At 38.3% G+C, this 20,386-nt stretch overlaps 1 protein-coding gene across 6 annotated transcripts in view; it reads left to right on the top strand.

Annotated features, from left to right (window-relative positions):
- Nucleotides 1–20,386, top strand: part of Stard13 (StAR related lipid transfer domain containing 13) — a 522,899-nt gene that overhangs the window by 469,430 nt on the left and 33,083 nt on the right. For all 6 annotated transcript variants that reach the window (XM_047552400.1, XM_047552397.1, XM_047552399.1 and 3 more), the window contains one exon: nucleotides 14,944–15,007. In XM_047552400.1, the coding sequence (XP_047408356.1) occupies nucleotides 14,944–15,007 (64 nt within the window). The remainder of the gene's footprint in view (nucleotides 1–14,943; nucleotides 15,008–20,386) is intronic.

Genomic DNA, 20,386 nt, shown 5'->3' with positions numbered 1-20,386 from the left:
TGCTCTCACTGTGGGCCTGCACCGTGCAGCTGGCCGTGTGGAAAGAGCCCACTGCCGGAGTGTGGAAGACTACCTTGGGAAGATTCAAGCTGCCCTGCCCGGCTCTGCTAAGCCACCTCTATCTGGGCCTGCCACCCGGGCTGAGCTTTACCCAGTGGGCAGACTCACCCGTGGCTCCACTTCAGTCCGAGTCTCTCAATGCCTCCCCTTCTTAACTCCTGGGTTCTGGAGCGACCGGGGGTGCAGTCTCCCTCTAGGCCGCCATCTTGGATCGCCCCGTGAAGAGAGCCCGCAGCCGGAGTGGGCAGAGCCGCCTGAAGAGGTCTCCGGCTGCCCTGCCCTTGTCCCTGAGGCTAATTGCAGATCGAGGCTCTCCGCTGGTTCTTTGCAGGAGTACACTGCACTGCAGCAGCTCCGGGACTCGGAGCGTGCTCTGTTCAGACAGGCTCTCACTAGCGGGCCAGTTCCGTTCGGAGAACCTGGAGAAGCTGGCTGTGTGGGCGGGGCCCACCGCCGGAGTGCGCAGGACTGCCTGTGGATGACTCTAGTTGCCCTGCCCGGCTCCGATAAGCCACCTCTATCTGGGCCTGCCACCCGGGCCGAGCTTTACCCAGTGGGCAGACTCACCCGTGGCTCCACTTCAGTCCGAGTCTCTCAATGCCTCCCCTTCTTAACTCCTGGGTTCTGGAGCGACCGGGGGTGCAGTCTCCCTCTAGGCCGCCATCTTGGATCGCCCCGTGAAGAGAGCCCGCAGCCGGAGTGGGCAGTGCCGCCTGAAGAGGTCTCCTGCTGCCCTGCCCTTATCCCTGAGGCTGACTGCAGATCGAGGCTCTCCGCTGGTTGTTTGCAGGAGTACACTGCACTGCAGGGGCTCCGGGACTCGGAGCGTGCTCTGTTCAGACAGGCTCTCACTAGCGGGCCAGTTCCGTTCCGAGAACCTGGAGAAGCTGGCTGTGTGGGCGGGGCCCACCGCCGGAGTGCGCAGGACTGCCTGTGGATAACTCTAGCTGCCCTGCCCGGCTCCGATAAGCCACCTCTATCTGGGCCTGCCACCCGGGCCGAGCTTTACCCAGTGGGCAGACTCACCCGTGGCTCCACTTCAGTCCGAGTCTCTCAATGCCTCCCCTTCTTAACTCCTGGGTTCTGGAGCGACCGGGGGTGCAGTCTCCCTCTAGGCCGCCATCTTGGATCGCCCAGAGTGGGTTTGGGCTCAGTGATCTTCCCAGTTATCCTCCAACATTCCTGACATACACTGCTCACAATCCACAGCCCTCCCACTACACCCTGCCCTCCCTTCCTGGTCTTCTGCAGGATCCCTCCACTCCTACAGTCCAGGCCATCCTCCCAGAGCCTGGACCTTCTGTCTCTGACTTTCCTCCTGTGTGCACCCCTGGGAGGTTGTACCCAACTCAATTTTACTCTGCCCACTGCCTGGCTCCTACTATGGTCAGCAGGGCATGGGAGAGACTTTCTACCAGTTTCTAACAGCTCCACAGTGGGGACTGTATCTTCTTTATTTGTATACTTTGGGTCCTTGGTATTTCATGACCTTGTATTAAGCATGACATCAATGAATGTTAAGTTGAACTAGCACTCAAAAGAAAGTTAAGTTCACAAATTATTGTATTGTTTCTTCATGTAAGAGAATATTATGATGATGCCTTATTCATTTTCTCCTCAAAATATCCTAAATCACTCTCCCTCTGAGATGAATTCATAAGCAAATATGTGGTGCCCACTGTCTTCCCTTTCAGGGTCCACTTCCTTCTCAGCCACCCCTTTCTCTGCTCTGTCTGCACCTTCTCTATACACTACCCTTGCCAACTGCTACATCTAAAAGACATTTGTATTCCTTTGCTTGTAATTCTCCTAGCCCTAGGTAGCAAATTTCTCTCATTCATATCCCTATTCAAATATTACCTTCTCTGGGAGATGTTATCCTTATGCTTTCAGGAATTGAGTTGCTTATTCCCTTACTTATCATGTTAATATTCCACATAGAGCTATGAGATCCCCACGGGCAGCAACCATGTCTTGTTCATCTCTGTATTCCCAGCCCCTAGCCCTTTCCTGGTATAGAACACACACTCTTAAAATGAGACCATTATTTCCCCTTTACCCATATGTCAACCCTTCGAAAGGATTCTGAAGACAACAGTAGAAATTAATAGGTTTTGTGGACATTTCTTCTGAAGGTGCAGACCGTTTTTCATATATTAACATGGAAATTCAGTTTGCTTTAAGCACAAAGAAAGCAGTCCTCATCTGTGTTGTGGTTTTCTCTTTTCATGGAAAAAGTGGGGACAGGAAGGAAACAGCCATTTGTTGAGTAGCCTGTGCCAGGTACCTGACACATGCCCTCATTTTCCAGGCCCTCCTAAAATTCTTCTTGGGTAGACAGGAGCAGATAAATCACTGAACAGGAAGAAGTTCTAGCTCATCAGTTACTAATGTGTGGGTCCCTTGAAAGAGTGGATCTGTCAGAGGCTTTGTCTCCTCGTCTGAAAACAAAAGAATCAGTCCAAAGGGTCCCTGGAGTTGGCCAGGCTCTACTGTTTCCTTAGCAAACATTGACTAAATGGATTTACTGTGACCCTGTGCATTGGGTAGGCAGTAGGGATGCAAATAAGATACAGCTCACAGCCTGTCATATTCATTGGTGGAAAATAAATTTGTTATTCTGACCACATGAGTTTCACTGCAACTAGTTAGAATAAATCAGTAATCAGACTCACATAAGCAAAATATGTTCAGTTAAAAATGAAAAGCCTATAACGACTACCATGTATAAAACTTCCCTCTAGGACTTAATGGGGTTTGGAAGAAAAATATATCTTGCTGTGTGCTTCAAGATAGGCCCTGATCCAGTGGATTCAATTATAAACTTTATAATTGAAATATTTGTTCATGCTGGAACAGTTTTCAGGCAACAGTATTAGACTAACTTGCATTACCTGAAGGATTTTGTATTTGGGGGAATTAAGTTAAATGGAAACAAATTCCAATGCTAAATATTTGTCTGAAGCACAGGCTGGTCTCACACCAGAATTTCACAGTGGTTTTTCTCAGGTGCAATGAATACTTCTCTTATGTGACATTCTTTTACCTATGGGAGCCAGATCAGAAAGAGACAATTTTGTCATATATCTCTGGAATATATGTTTCATCCAGTTTGATTCTTGGAGAGGTTAGCCATTGTTTATTTTGCTTTGTGTGAGATAAATCATCATGCCTAGAATGTGTACAAAGTTTCAGACTACTTTAAAGAATATTTTCCTCTTTGACACAAAGCAAGAGTCAAAAGAGATAAATGGTTTGTGTGCATGACTGAGATTGTACCCAAAATGTCTAAGATGTTTTCAATAATGATAATTTTGTAGATAGGATTGAGAAATAATGAGGAAGTAAACCGAAAACAAAAGAAATACAGATCACTTTACATCAGTAATTTTAAAATCCAAGAAACAAAATGATTTTTAATGACAAAACAAAGATTACATTTTTTTAAAAATTGACGTTTTGGGGGCAGTTTTAGGTTCACAACCAATAGAAGCAGCACGTACAGAGCTCCCATTTACCCCTTCTATTATGCACGTTTCCATCAGTATCAATATTCCCCACCAGAGAAGTACATTTGTTACCATCCGTGAACCTATGTTGATACATCATTATCACCCAAAGTTCATAAGATTCACTCTTTTTTTGTTGTTTTTGTTTTGTGTAGTGCTGGGAATTTAACACAGGGCCTTGTGCATGTGAGGCAAGCACTCTACCAACTGAGCTATATCCCCAGCCCCTAATACATTCACTCTTAATGGTTTTATTCTATGAGTTTTGACAAATGTACATGTATCCAACTTTTTAGTATCTTACAGTTTTACTACTAAAAATCTTCTGGGTTCTGCCTGTTCCTCTCTCCTTTTCCCACATCTCTGGCAACCAGTGACCTTTTCATTGTCTCCATAGTTTTCCCTCTTCCAGAATGTAATATAGCTAGAATCATATAATACGTAACCTTTTCTTTTTTTTAAATTTTATTATTTTTTATTTTTATTGTAAACAAATGGGGTACATCTTGTTTCTCTGATTGTACATGAAGTAGAAGCATACCATTTGTATAATCATACATTTACATAGGGTTATGGTGTTTGATTCATTCTGTTATTTTTTCCTTCCCCCCACCCCTCCCACCCCTCTTTTCCCTCTATACACTCCCTCCTTCCTCCATTCTTGCCTCCCTCCCACCCCTATTATGTATCATCATCTTCTTATCAGCGGGATCATTCGTCCTTTGGTTTTTTGAGATTGGCTTATCTCACTTAGCATGATATTCTCCCATTTCATCCATTTGCCTGCAAATGCCATAATTATATTATTCTTTATGACTGAGTAATATCCATTGTATCTATATACCACAGTTTCTTTATCCATTCATCAACTGAAGGGCATCTAGATTGGTTCCACACTCTAGCTATTGTGAATTGAGCAGCTATGAACATTGATATGGCTGTATCTTTGTAGTACGCTGATTTTAAGTCCTTTGGATATATGCCAAGGAGTGGGATAGCTTGGTCAAATGGTGGTTCCATTCCAAATTTTCTAAGGAATCTCCACACTGCTTTCCAGAGTGGCTGCACTAATTTGAAACCCACCAGCAATGTATGAGTGTACCTTTTTCCCCACATCCTCGCCAACACCTATTGTTGCTTGTATTCTTGATAATCGCCATTCTAATTGGGGTGATGGAATCTTAGTGTAGTTTTGATTTGCATTTCTCTTATTACTAGAGATGTGAACATTTTTTCATATATCTGTTGATTGCTTGTAGATCTTCTTCTGTGAAGTATCTGTTCATTTCCTTAGCCCATTTGTTGATTGGGTTATTTGTATTCTTCATGTAGAGTTTTTTAAGTTCTTTATATATTCTGGAAATTAGTGCTCTATCTGAAGTATGAATGGCAAAGATATTCTCCCACTCTGTAGGCTCTCTCTTCGCATTGCTGATAGTTTCCTTTGCTGAGAGAAAGCTTTTTAGTTTGAATCTATCCCAGTTATTCATTCTTGCTTTTATTTCTTGTGCTATGGGAGTCCTGTTAAGGAAATCTGAGCCTAAGCTGACATGTTGAAGATTTGGATCTCCTTTTTCTTCTATAAGATGAAGGGCCTCTGGTCTGATTCCAAGGTTCTTAATCCATTTTGAGTTGAGTTTTGTGCAGGGTGAGAGGGGTTTAGTTTCATTCTGCTGCATATGGTTTTCCAGTTTTCCCAGCACCATTTATTGAAAAGGCTATCTTTTCTCCATTGCATATTTTTGGCACCTTTGCCTAGTATGAGAAAATTGTATTTATTTGGTTTTGTGTCCGTGTCCTTTATTCTGTACCATTGATCTACCTGTCTATTTTGGTGCCAATACCATGCCGTTTTTGTTACTATTGCTTTGTAGTATAGTTGAAGTTCTGATATTGTGATACCCCCTGCTTCACTCTTCCTGCTAAGGATTGCTTTAACTATTCTGGGTTTCTTATTCTTCCAGATGAATTTCATGATTGCTTGCTCTATTTCTGTGAGGTATGTCATTGGAATTTTAATTGGAATTGCATTGAATCTGTATAGCACTTTTGGTAGTATGACCATTTTGACAATATTAATTCTGCCTATCCAAGAACATGGGAGATCTTTCCATCTTCTAAGGTTTTCTTTAATTTCTTTCTTTAGTGTTAAGTAGTTCTCATTATAGAGGTCTTTCACCTCTTTTGTTAGATTGATTCCCAAGTATTTTATTTTTTTCGAGGCTATTGTGAATGGGGTAGTTTTCCTAACTTCTCTTTCTGAGGATTCATCACTTATGTATAAAAATGCATTGGATTTATGAGCATTGATCTTATATCCTGCTACTTTACTGAATTCACTTATGAGTTCTAAAAGTTTTCTGGTGGAATTTCCTGGTTCCTCTAAATATATAATCATGTCATCAGCAAATAGGGATAGTTTAAGTTCTTCTTTTCTGATTCGCATCCCTTTAATTTCTTTGGTCTGCCTAATTGCTCTGGCTAGAGTTTCAAGGACAGTGTTGAATAGAAGTGGTTAAAGAGGGCATCCCTGCCTTGTTCCAGTTTTTAGGAGGAATGCTTTCAGTTTTTCACCATTTAAAATGATATTGGCCATGGCTTAGCATAGATGGCCTTTACAATGTTAAGGAATGTTCCTCTATCCCTATTTTTTCTAGTGTTTTGAGCATGAAGGTGTGCTGTATTTTATCAAATGCTTTTTCTGCATCTATCACAATAATCATGTGATTCTTAACTTTAAGTCTGTTGATATGGTGAATGACAGTTATTGATTTCCATATGTTGAACCAACTTGCATCCCTGGGATAAAATCCAGTTGATCGTGGTACACTATCTTTTCAATATATTTTTGTATGCTATTTGCTAAAGTTTTGTTGAGAATTTTTGCATCAATGTTCATTAAGGATATTGGTCTGAAATTTTGTTTCCTCGATATGTCTCTGTCTGGTTTAGGTATCAGGGTGATATTGGCTTCATAGAATGAGTTTGGAAGGGTTCCCTCCTCTTCTATTTCATGGAATTCTTTGAGGAGTATTGGAATGAGCTTTTCTTTAAAGGAGTGAATCAAATAGACCACAACACAATAATGGTAGGTGACTTTATTACACCTCTCTCACCACTGGACAGATCTTCCAACTAAAAATTGAACAAAGAAACCATAGATCTCAATAACACAATCAATAATTTAGACTTAACAGACATATATAGAATATATCATCCAACAAAGAGCGAATACACTTTCTTCTCAGCAGCACATGGATTCTTCTCTAAAATAGACTATATATTATGCCACAAAGCTACTATTAGCAAATACAAGAAGATAGAGATTCTACCTTGTATTCTATCAGATCATAATGGATTGAAACTAGAAATAAATGACAGGATAAAAAACAGAAACTATTCCAACACCTGGAGATTAAATAATACACTATTGAATGATGAATGGATAACAGAAGACATCAGGGGGGAAATAAAAAAATTCTTAGAGGTAAACGAGAACAAAGATACATCATATCAAAATCTCTGGGACACTATGAAAGCAGTACTTAGAGGAAGATTTATTTCATGGAGCACATTCAATAAAAGAAGAAAAAATCAACAAATAAACAACCTAACACTACAGCTCAAAGCCCTAGAAAAAGAACAGATCAACACCAAAAGTAGTAGAAGACAGGAAATAGTTAAAATCAGAGCTGAAAAAAATGAAATTGAAACAAAAGAAACAATGGAAAAAAATTGACAAAATAAAAAGTTGGTTCTTTGAGAAAAATAAACAAAATTGATAAATGCTTAGCCACACTAACAAAGAAAAGGAGAGAGAAAACTCAAATTACAAAAATTTGGAACAAATAAGGAAATATCACGACGGACATGATTGAAATACAAAACATAATTAGAAACTATTTTGAAAATCTATACTCCAACAAAATGGAAAATCTCAAAGACATCAATAGGTTTCTAGAGACATATGAATTACCTAAACTGAACCAGGAGGACATACACAATTTAAATAGATCAGTTTCAAGTAATGAAATAGAAGAAGTCATCAAAAGCCTACTAACAAAGAAAAATCCGGGACCATATGGGTTCACAAATTTGGCAATAGTGAGTAAAGCTGATATAAACACCTTTGTGCAGAATTTTGTGTAGACATAGATTTTAACTCACTTGGGTAAATACCCAGAGTGTGACTTGACTGATGGATCAAATGGTAAGGGTATGTTTTGCAGTGAGAAACTGCTCAATTATTTTTCCAAAGTGGCTGAGCCATTTTGCATTCTCACCAGCATGGGTGAGAATTTCTGTGGCCAGTGTTTTAGATTTTTGTTTTTGATAGATAGTGGTATCTCATGATTGTTTTAATTTGCAATTCCCTTATGACATGTGATGTTGAAGTCTTTTAATTTGCTTATTTTTCTGTGTATCTTTTTTGGTAAGATGCCTGTTCAAATCTTTCACCCATTTCTAAATTGGCCTGTTTGTTTTCTAATTGTTGGATTTTAAAAATTTTAGCTAATAGTCCTTTATCAGTTATGTCTTTTGCAAATATTTTCTCCCAGTATACAACTTGTCTTCTCGTTCCCTTTACAGTGTCATTCTCAGAGCAGAAGTTTTGAATTTTAATGAAGTCTTGTTCATCATTTTTTTCCCCATGGATTGCACCTTTGATATTGAATCGAAAAAGTTATCACCATACCCATGGCCATGTAGACCTTATCCTGTGTTCTCACTTAGAAGTTGTATAGTTTTGTGTTTACAACAAAGTCTGTGATCCATTTTAAGTTGATTTCTCTGAAGGGCATGAATTCTGGGTCTAGACTGATTTTTTTGCTTGTGGATATTTCAAAGATTATCTTTCATTGAGTGATTATAATTTATCGGTTATATTGCCTTTGCTCTTTTATAAAGTTATATAGTCTATATTTGTGTGAGTCTATTTGGGGCTCTCAGTTCCGTCCTGTTGATCAGCATGTCTGTACTTTTACCAATACCACACTCACTTGATTATTGTTATTTATTGGTAAACCTTGAATTTAGGTAGTGTCAGTCCTCCAGTTTTGTTCTTCTCCATCAATAATATTTTGAATCTTCCAGGTCTCTTGCCTCTCCACACAAATGTTAGAATCAATTTTGTATATTGTCTTGTGGGGTTTTTTTTGTTTGTTTAAAACTGTACATTTTGAATATTATTATGTGACAACTGAAAATCAAATTCTCCTTCCCCATGGTTTTTTGTTATTATTTTTTTAGTGACTTCTCTCAACCAATGCTGTTGTCTATATCCTTTGTCATGTATGGCCACTGAAGTTTCTACTCAGTTAACTTAGCCAATAGGAAAAGATTATGTGGAGATTTCCTTAAATGCCTTTAACCAATATGTCTCCCAGGCTTTTCCAAGGAGCATTTTGTGCATGTTTCAAAATGCTTTGAATGTTACAGCAATAAATTGATAACTTGACTTTAGTCACTTCCTGTTTTTGTGATTATCTAGATCAGACAAAGGTGAGAGATTAGGGCCTTCCCAGGTCTTTCCTGGGTACATACAGTTCTTGTATATGTGCTTGGCCCTCTAGATCCCTAACAATATGTTGGAAATTTTTTAAGTTCCCTGTGGACACCATCTCATTACCCCAGCTATTTCTTTTAAGCTTTTTGGTCTGCTACTAGTTTGACCCAACCATTATCACTATTTCAGGCAATTGCATTATTTAAAAAATTGCCACTGGAGGCTGGGGTTGTAACTCAGTGGTAGAATACTTACCTAGCATGTGTAAGGCACTGGGTTCAATCCTCAGCACCACATAAAAGTAAATAAATAAAATTAATGTATTGTGTCCATCTACAACTAAAAAATATATATATTTTTTAAAAATTGCCACTGATTGTCTTTGACAAATACCCTGGGAAAAAAAGCTCTTCTCAATGGTGAACTCAGATTCAGGTTAAATAAAGGTAAGTCCCGAGAATAGAGGTTTTCTGAGAACTTCTAGAAAGTTCAGAAAGTGACGATCTCGGTTTATGGAGGTTTGGGGAGCACATACTTGTTCTACTTTCTCTGGTGGCTTCTGGGTTGCTGGTTTTCCTAGTTACTCTGATTTTTAGGTGGTTGGTTTTCAAAGCTCCTGCAGAGCTAGGGAAAGGGGCATGGAAATAGGGCTTATTATTCTTATATGCATTCAGTCATTTTTTAAAAATAGACACCACTGTATTAATTCCCTATATACTTAAAAGGTTGTTTTTGACAATATTTGCAAGTATTCTGCTTTTATGAAGGAACAGAGTTCTAGAGGTCTTTCTTCACCATTCTCACTAGCATTACTCACATTATTTTTATTCAGTTTTATTAAAGTATAATTTACATTTGAAAGAAATCACCAATTTAAGGTATCCAATTTAAAGAGTTTTGTCAAATGTAATCAGTTATATAACTATCACCACAAGCATAATACAGAAACTTTTTGTTAACTCAGTACCCCATTACTGGCATTTGGCAAACATGATCTGTTTTTTGCCACCACAATTATGCCTTTTCTAACATGTTTTTAAATAAATGAAATCATCTGTATACATTCACTGTGTCTGGCTTTTTTTTTTTTTCACTTAGCCAAATGCTTCTGAGAGTCATCCATGTTTTTGCATATATCAGTAATTAGTTACTTGAATTATTGAGTATTCCGTTGTATGGATATACCACAATTTTTATATCCATTTACTAGTAGGTGTGAATTTGGGTTACTTGTGCTTCTTACTATTTTATGAATAAAACTCCTATGTACGTTCAAGTACCATTCTTTTTATGGACATCTGATTTCTTTTATCTTGAACAAACAGCTAAGAATGGAATTGGTAGGACAAATGCTTAAAATATGTTTAATTTTATAAGAAATTGAAAATTTTTAAACATTTTTTTTTAGTTGTAGGTGGACACAATATCTTTATTTTATTTATTTATATGCAGTGCTGAAAATCCAACCCAGTGCCTCACAGGTGCTAGGCAAGCACTCTACCACTGCAACAACCCCAGCCCTCCAAATGCTTTTTTAAAGAGGCTTCATCCTTTTGGAAGTTTTAGAAGTTCTACATCTTGCTAACAATGTTGTCAATGGTTGTAATTTGGACATTTTAGTGCATACGTAGTGATGCCTCATTTTGATTTTAATTTGCCTTTTTCCCATGACTAATGATGTTAAATGTCACCTCTTGTGCTTATTAGCCATTTGTATAATGTCTACTCACAAATTTAGTTCATTTTTAAAATCAAATTGTTCAACTTATTATGGAGGTTAAAAGTTTTTTAAAAATATATTCTACTTATGAGTCCAATATCAGATTCTCTATAACTTTTGTGAACATTTTCTTCAAGTATAGAAGCAATTCATTTTTTCTTGGGGAGGGCTACCAGGGTTTGAACTCAGGGGCACTCACCACTGAGCCACATCCCCAACCCTATTTTGTATTTTATTTAGAGACAGGTCTCACTGAGTTGCTTAGTGCCTCACTTTTGTTGAGACTGGCTTTGAACTTGTGATCCTCCTGCCTCAGCCTCCCAAGCCACTGGGATTACAGGAGCACACGACTGCACCCAGCTAGAAGCAATTGTTAAGGTGCAGACAGATTTTTGAGTATATGATTAAAGATCCAAATCTATAAAGAGGAATCTAGCTAGAGTCTCCAGCTTTAAAAAGTAATTTTTCTCCATGTATCAAAAAATATAAAGTATATTTGATCTCATGGCATATTAAGAATGAGCCCTTTGATATCTTTGTGTATGTAGAGGTAAACTTCTTAATAAATGGAATGATGTGTTTGTGCTTCCAGCTATAATGAAAGAACAAGTATGTTAGATAGGTAAATTTTATAAATGACGGGCAATCCTTCAAACCTGTCACAGCTACCAAATGAGTAACATTATTACTATTTTTAATTTCACGTACCACCTTTAGTTAAAGATATTAAGACATATGGAATTGACCAAGAAGATAATCTGTTAGCAGCCAAGGCCAAGAAGCTGCTGAAGACAGACTTAGACCAGATGATCAGCTTCTCATCCTGAATTCCCTATTTTATTTGACACTATTAGGAATTCATAGACAGTGGGCAAATTGGAGATGACTGAAAACAAAGAGAATCATCATACATTTTTAAGTCAATGCATGATGTGATATGATCGGAAATTGAGAAATAGAACTGGTTGCAGTGTGAAGCATTGGAAATAGTAGTGAAGCCAATTAAGAGGCTGTTGCCTAACTTGAGGTGAGAAATGAGAAGGAACTGAACTAGGAACAAAGGAGAGGAAAGACTTCAAAGACATTACAGAAGTAGAATTGACAGGACCTTGTGATCAATGATGTAGATCTTTAAGAGAATCTCAATATGACTTCATTTTGTAGTGTGGGTAGCCGATTGGTGATGTGCTCATTCAGACAGCAAATAGGAGAAAAGTTTTTGAAGATAATGCAATGAGTTACATGAATTTGAAGAACCCAAAGGACCCTAAAGATTGGTGAGAGCAGGGTGTATTTAAAAATGTAGCTATGGCTCAGGTGAGATGGACCAAAAATAGAGGAGTATATACCATCAGAATCTAGCTTATTTTGAAATGAGATGAGACACTCCACTATGCCCATGCAGAGTAATAAGAGCAAATACTTCAGCATGAATTCTAAATAAATAATGTAGCCAAAACTCATTGAACTGAAATCATAAGGTCTACACACACACACAAAAAAAAGATCATTGTTCAAAGATGAGGGATTAAACACTGGAATTTGCTTACTTCTAAGTCCCCATTAATTTCCAGAGAGATATTTCCTCACAAGGAGATCACAACTATAAAATATTCCAAGCAGAAAAATAGAAATATGTCATAGAGGACTCAGAAAGGCCAAGGAACAAAATTTAAGTGGTCAATGGAGAAAATTGTCATATAACTCAATTTTCACTACAGAAATCCTAAAATACTATAAAAATGTTAGTGAGCATGGAGGTAGGCTAAATACAGGAGGGTTGTTTGAAACTGTATTCTAAAGTAGATAGAAAACTAGATCTACCTTTTCAGTCTATATCCAGGTGATTTATCTCCCCACTGTCAATACAAGACTAGAAGTTGATTCCCCAAAAAGGCTAAAACAGAACCTTCTTGACTCAGAACATCAGACATTGTTGAAGATGGGTGCTCTACTAAAAACAGAAGTCATGTCCCAGTCTGCATACTTTCTACATGTCTGCGTTCCCAAGCGTCTTCTATTAAGTACTCAGCTCCAGAACAGTGGAAAACACTCTCAAGAGGAATCTCATTTCTGAGAAATGTGATCAGCTCAGAATAAAAAACAATACAATGGTAGTAAATCCCAATTAGAACAGGTCAAAAGACTCAAAGACACATGTCTCCAAGGAAACTAAATTGATAGATGATTCAATATGATAGAAAACACACAGAGACTGATGTAACTGGAAAAGCATTTGGATTTGGATTTAGGGATAAGCACATAGAAAATTAAGGAAATAAACCAGATACCTATTAACTCCAGATATAACAAAAAGTTGAGAATGAAAGGAAAAGTAATCAAAGTATGATATACAGTGAATAGCATTTCCATGGTCGTGATAAACACTTAATATTGATTTATCCATGAATTATGACATGGCTGTATTTGAGAAAGAGGCAAAGGGTGAGCGTATGTGTGTGTGTGTGTGTGTGTGTGTGTGTGTGTGTGTGTGTGGTGAGAAGTGGATAGTAAAAGAAAATAAGTTTTCAACTTCCAAAAACAAATTCAGCAGATTATTACTTACATTGCAAGATCAAAAGTCTAAAAGAGTTGTTTCCAAAGAGTGATAAATGGGAAAGGATATGAGGGGTAGTGTTTAACTCTTTAAAGCTTTATGCACTCATTAATTGTGATTTTTTTATAAAGAAATCAAATGACACAAAATAATAAGGGATTTGAAAAGAGAATTTCATGACAATCAGTTTGGAAAGGATTAAAGAATGGATGAAAATTGAGTATGTCTTCTGAATAGTGAAAAGGAAACATTTAACATGGAAATGTTGGGGTAGTGAGTACAGACCCCTGGTGGAAAGGTTGGAAGAAGATTGGTAGTTTGCTTGATTACGGTTCTTTAGGTAGCTAACTAATTAGTCAATTTACAGAAGACAGAAATGGGCTGTCAGAGAAGAAAGCAGTTGAGAGAGAATTTGCTGAATGAGAGGGAATAAATGAAGTCTCAAATTCCAAATGAAGTGGTGGATTTTGAAATAAAGAACAATGTTTAGAAGGTTAGCATTGAAGAAGAATAGGACTATCTTTTCCTGCAAAGCACAGAGAGGCAGGATTAAGGGCATATAGATATAATTGATAATGAAGGAAAGGATTCTGAAGAGAATTTATATCTGATAGTTTGTATTTTCTTACTGGCAGCTGTGGCTAAGTCCTCAGTTGAGGAACTGGGTCTTTTCGATTGCCTGAGATTGGGAGCCAAACAGAGGAGAAAAATGAAAGGAATGCTGCTGAGTAGTAATTTTGGGAGCCCAGCTGAGGGTGAAAATCAAAATGTATAAGTCAGCATGGGCTGCCATGACAGAATACCACAGACTGGGTGGCCTCAACAATAAGAATTTATTTTCTCACAGTTCGTAGTTCTGGAGACTGAAAAGTCCAAGGTGAAGGTGCTGGCAGAATTTGGTTCATGGTTAAGATCCTCTTCCTGACTTGCAGACAGCCACCTTCTCTGGTATTCTCACATGGGGGGAGTTGGGGAAGGGAGAAAGAGAGAGAGAACACACAAGCTCTCTGGTGTCTCTTCTTATAGGAACACTAATCCTATTGAACCAGGACTCCTCCCTTGTTACCTTATTTACCCTCATATACCTCTTTCTTGTAAATATAGTCACACTGGGGGCTGGAGCTTCAACATATGAGTTTTGAGGGGGATAGTTCAGGCAATAGTGTGGATAATTCAGCACAGTTATTTTTCCATGTATACTCAACTGCCTGAGAGCAAGAGAAAAGACAGGTGGTTGAACTGATCCTTTTGGGGGATTAGTAGGATAGACTTGATGGAAGGTCAAGGTGGCAAATGACTGAGGGACTGGTGAAAGTATAGCTAAAATGATTGGCATAGATTCCAAGAAAGGTAGAAGAGAAGCCAGAAAAGCACTGGGTTTAGATTAAATAAGATACAGGATAGGTGGGCTTGGTGACAGGCCCAAATGGAAGCTATAGGTTATCTTCTGGAGGCATACCACTGTCTTGGGACATTAAAGGTTGTTTCTACTCTTTTGATGTTGCTGAAAAGTAAAGGAGGATTATCAAACTGGAAAGAAGATTTAGATTCATTAGAAGTAGTAATCACCATTTTTTTCTTTCTTTTTTAGACGACTAAATACATTGAACAAGTGTGCCTCAATGAAACTTGATGTGAACTTCCAAAGGAAAAAGGTAAGTGTCCACACCTTGCTAAACCCATGACCATACCAACATACGCAGCTTGTATTCATAGATTAAAAACAACATGAACAAAACAAAATTCTGAAATGCTCAACCATCTGTCGCTTCTCCAAATATCCCATCTTATCATAGTGGTCCTAAATAAATCCATTGTAAACCCACTCTGGGAGCTGTTTGTCTCACTGTTTCAGTTTGCTTTAGTGTTTTTTCAGAGGGTTTGCATAAAGATGTAAATATCTCAATTCTTCTTGGTAATCTTTCAGGAGTTTTTGTATTTGTAAATGCCAACCCATATTAGACTCAAATACTCCACAGCAACTAGTAGATTAAGAAAGTACAGAAAAGGCTCAATGGGTTCATGCTAAGTATCTTCTGATTCATTCTATATGTCAAGTATGCATTCATTCTCAGGCAGGTTCATTTAATGATATGATAAAGAAGCTGTGGACAGTGTAACCACAAAATACTGAGTCTGCCTCATCTTTTACCATTCTCTCCCTTGCACCTTTATCCAGTCACAGGATATTTGGTGCATCTTAAAAAGTCTCTAAATTATCTGCTCCTTTGTGTGTGCTATTCCTTCTGAGTGAACAAGTCTGGAGATTTCAGTCTCAAAGCTATACAGGCTCAGTGTCCCTAACCTGAAAATCCAAAATCTATAATATTCAAATCCAAGACAATTTAGTACCTACACAGTGCTCAAAAAATTTTGGGTTTTGGAGCATTGTGGATTTGGGGTTTTTTCTTCTTTTTTTAAATTTTTTTATTTATTTTGATTCATTGTACATGAATGGGGTACAACTGTTATTTCTCTGGTTGTACACAAAGTAGAATCTCACCATTTGTGTAATCTGTAATCATATATGTACATAGGGTAATGATGTTTTTCTCATTCTGTTATTTTTTCTTCCCCCACCCACTCCCACCCCTCTTTTTCACTATACAATCCAGCCTTCCTCCATTCTTACCTCCCTCCCACCACCATAACCTCCCCACCCCATTATGTATCATCATCCGCTTATCAGAGAGATCATTCAGCCTTTGGTTTTTTGGTATTGGCTTATCTCACTTAGCAGTTGGAGAATATCATGGGGTTTTCTAATTAGAGATTCTCAACCAATAAAACCTACATACATACTCCAAAATTTAAAAAAAAAAAAACTCTAAAATCTCAAACACTTCCTTTTCTAGGCATTTTAGGCAAGAGGTAATCAACCTATAATTTATTCTATTTTCTAGGAACTAGGTTATGCACATGCATTATCTCATCTAATTCATTTCTGTAGGACTTCTCTGCTTTCTAGATAAGAAAGTAAAGTAAACCTTGACAGACTGTCATTTGCCTATAGTCTTACAGCTAGTGGCATTAACAGAGTTTCAACCTCAGGAACATCTAACTCCAAAACCAAAACTCCTAACCACTGTGGTCTTCTATCTCTTTGTCACTGAATTGATCCTTTTTAAAGAAATCCAGGATTAAAATCATTCACTACTTCTTTTCCTTTAGCATCTCAACTGTGTAACTAATCAAGCCTTAGTATATTTTGAAGAAGCAGAGAAAACATCTTTGCGTCAAAAGAAAGTGTTCTTTATTCTGGTTTACACAGAGAAATCATTACATCCAATGGATTATAAGTACCTCCTGAGTAACCTAATCTTTAAAAATAACTTTAACCTGAATTTGTGCTCTAAAATAGCACCCCTTCAAAAAAACTCAAATGAATTTGGATTGACTTCACCTTAAAAACAATTCGTGGTTTGAGCTAGGAATCAAAGATTTAAGCTAGGGAGGTAAAGGAGTGAAAAACAATATCCAGAGAAGTATTAAAACATGAGCAATTTGTCCAGGCCAAAGACAAATTTAAAATGTGGGAATACACCTCCCGACAGCTGTCTGGCTGAATAGACCCCTTGAGAAGCATACATACTATTTGAAGCATGAGGGTCAGATGTTGTTTTGATTGTAACACATGGTTCTTATTAAACTGAACACAGCCATGCCTGTGTGTCTAAAGCGTGGGTGCTCAGATGGCGGGTATAGACGGCTGCATCTACAGACCTTTAGCTGCAGTGTATCACAAAAGAAAATGCCTCAAGCTAATGACATGATTTGTTTCCCACAAAGTGGAGTGACTGGATTTTTACCCTGTCATCAGCTTTTCAAAACCCACAGGCGCAATAGTCTTGAATAACCTTTGTTAGGCTCCTCATGCATTATGTTCACAAAAGCTCCTCTGTAAATTGGTCACTTCAGTGTTCTGACATTCTTGGTGTATTTCTTATATTGGATACAGTTGCACACACTCACACACCCCTGCTAAGCAATAGGTCTCAGAAAAGCATGCACTTAAATAAAATACTGCTTTTTCCACTGTAAATTGGAGAGTCATGGCCTGAATTTTCAAATAAAAAATTTCAAGATGTGGTTTCCACCCACTTGTGACTCTCAGTAATGACCAGCATTATTGAGAATCCAAACTCTGATGCAGGAGGCACTGTGTGGTAGCACTCATTTCTGTGATCTACCCTTACATAAGTCATAGGGTAATTCTTGCTTTTACTGTGAAAAAAAAGAGAACAGGGTTAATAACACTAGTCCAAGTGATCAAAAATAGAAAGTGAGGCTTAGGAACTGGGCACCCCATGAAGCTCCTGCCAACTTCAGAATTCATTTATTTAGAAGAAAATTAAGACAGCAGCATTTCCTCCAGTTCTGTTCCCATTTTAAGCAATCCAAGAAATAGAAGCAGAATCTTTATCTCCAATCTGCAGAGACTCTGACTTGTTTTGCAGAATCTAATTCCCAAATGACTGAAGTACCCAGTATCACAGTCCTTTTCCCTTTGTGGTTGTTAAACCTATGACAGTGGTGTGGCAGTTTGGGTGGTTAACAAATGCTGGCATAGGGCCTCCTCTCTGCCAGACCCTATTCTTCATCACTAAGTCCATGTCACAGATGCAGAAATTAAAGGGCCCCATTACTTGCCCACAGCCACACAGAAATGGTAGAGGCAGGATTTGAACACCAGTATTCTCGTACCAGACTGCTTCTCTTCACTTTTCAAAGATATTCAGAAAGGTATTGGAGCTTGAGTGAGCTTCTGGCCCTTGACTGAATGCTAGAAGGGTCTCATGTTTCCTCAGCAATACATTCAGTTAAGTATTTGTATTGTCATTTTTAGAAAAGAGATGTGTCTTACCTTCTATATTAATAACCACAAGTGATTTTCTTCATGGCAGTCTTTTTTAGTTCCAAAGATTTGAGTCGACTGATCAAAGGAAGAAAAATGAAAAGTCCACAGATAAGTGATGTATATATAGTGAAGGTACTTGGTTAGGTATATGTCAAATGTCACTTGTAAAGCACCAGAGAATGACATTTGCACCTGTCCTCCTACAAGGTAGTATCTAACTATTTTATAGAAGAGAAAATTGTTTTTTTAAGGATACAATATCACTGACCCTGCCTCTGAGAGTCAGGTGGAGACCAATGTTCTCATCTGATCTTGACCTTACACCTCATTGAAAGGTTGACTGAAACCTAGCCAAGAGGCATTTCAGGAAAGCCCAGGACACCAGCAGTTGGGCTACCTGTGGCTTCAGGTTCTTCAGGCCTGCCTCATTCCAAGTGGCACATTCCTGTCTCTGAACAGACTTACTTAGCCACTCAGACCCAGTTAACTTTAATGGAAGACACACTTCTAAATTTCTATAAAACTATGGTTTAGCTGCCTCTTACAGCTGCAGATCCATGTGGCTTCTCTTTCCCATGTAAAGATATGACCAAATTCAAGGGTTGTTTTTTTTTTAAATTCCCTCTTTATGGAGTGTCTGTTTGGCATCTGTCTCCAAGGAATATATAATTTCAGTGAATACTGATCTCACTTTTAGAAAAAGTCAAACATCAGAGACTCATCTAAATTAAAAACCCTAAGGCACATGCCAAACTGCCTATCCTCAGAAAAAAAAATGTTTCTTCCTCATTATTTCCTACCAAATTCACACTGGCTTCATTAGGATACTGAGCTCCTCTGATTATGGCTAGTGTTTCTGTGATGTGACTTCTATTCAAAGGAAAAATGGAGTCTGGAGACTCCTGTCAGGCTCTTAATGAAGAAAGGAGACACATGCCACACCAGACTGGTCTTTCATCATAACAAAGACTTCCCAGGAAGGAAAGAACAGCTTCAAAAGAAGATTCTGGTTAAAGTTCCAATTTTAATAAGACTCTCTGAAATCATGACCAATGGTGGAAAGCAATACAGAAACCATGACTAATTGCCACCTTGCAGCCAGCATCCCTGCCTGGATGCCATGGGCATTGCAGAGGAGCTGCAGCTGTGGATGAGGGCCCAGTCTTCACCCCCACCTCCCACGGCCTTTCACACCCCTGCATCTTCCACAAATAGCACTCCTCCTGGCAGCTCTGAACAGCAGAGTCAAAGGAGAGAAAAACAACATTGTATTCCATCATTCACTTGGCTAGAGAATATGAACAGTTTTGAATTGCATGTGAATGTCCTAGAACCTTAGAATCTTGGAGCTGGAAGGGATTCTCGGTCATGTTTTCCAACCCCCCACCCACTCACTACAGGATTTCTTTCTCAGAGCATCCCTCACAATTCACTCAGTTCCCACTTGTAAGCTTCTGGGCAGGAGGAGCTCTTTCCATCACAAGGCACCTATTTTTTTTCTAATTACTAGAAGTCTTCCACATAATAAGCTAAAAGCTGCTTTGAAATAAATTAGCCATTTGATGCTAACTCTTTTCTCTGGAGACGCCCAGAATATGAATTTTCCCTTTTGCACACCCAGCAGCCCTTCAGCTTTGTCCTCTAGAGCACAGTTGACAAACTACTGTTTCTGTTTTTATAAATAAGGCTTTATTGGAACACAGCCATACCCATTGTTTTTGAGACAACAGAGTTGAGTATTTATAACAGAGACCATAAGGCCTGTAAACCTAAAATATTTACCACCTGAACTTTCACAGAAAAGTTTTCTGACCCATGCTCAGTCTATAACAAATTTTCCCAAACTGTCTGTAGTGAATTACCTGGTTTTTTATTTTATTTTTATTGTTGTCTACCACAGATACTTTTATAAAATTCAATGCACATGAATTAATAGAAATATGAAATGTTTATTTATGGAAGATACCAGTGTTTAGTAATACTAAATGTTTTTGTATTAGACTCAGCTGACACAAAATTACATCCCAGTGAATATAAGTAGAACAAATTAAACAAAATAGAAAAAAAATCACAAAAACTGCCCATATTTTTATTGAACATGTGCATCATATGAAGAATCATGATCATACTCATAATTTTGTTATTCATCTATCTTAACTACATAAAAGAGTTTACA

This window comes from Sciurus carolinensis, chromosome 5 (genome assembly GCF_902686445.1).
Source record: "Sciurus carolinensis chromosome 5, mSciCar1.2, whole genome shotgun sequence".
NCBI lineage: Eukaryota > Metazoa > Chordata > Mammalia > Rodentia > Sciuridae > Sciurus > Sciurus carolinensis.
This window is presented reverse-complemented; position numbering and strand designations above follow the sequence as displayed.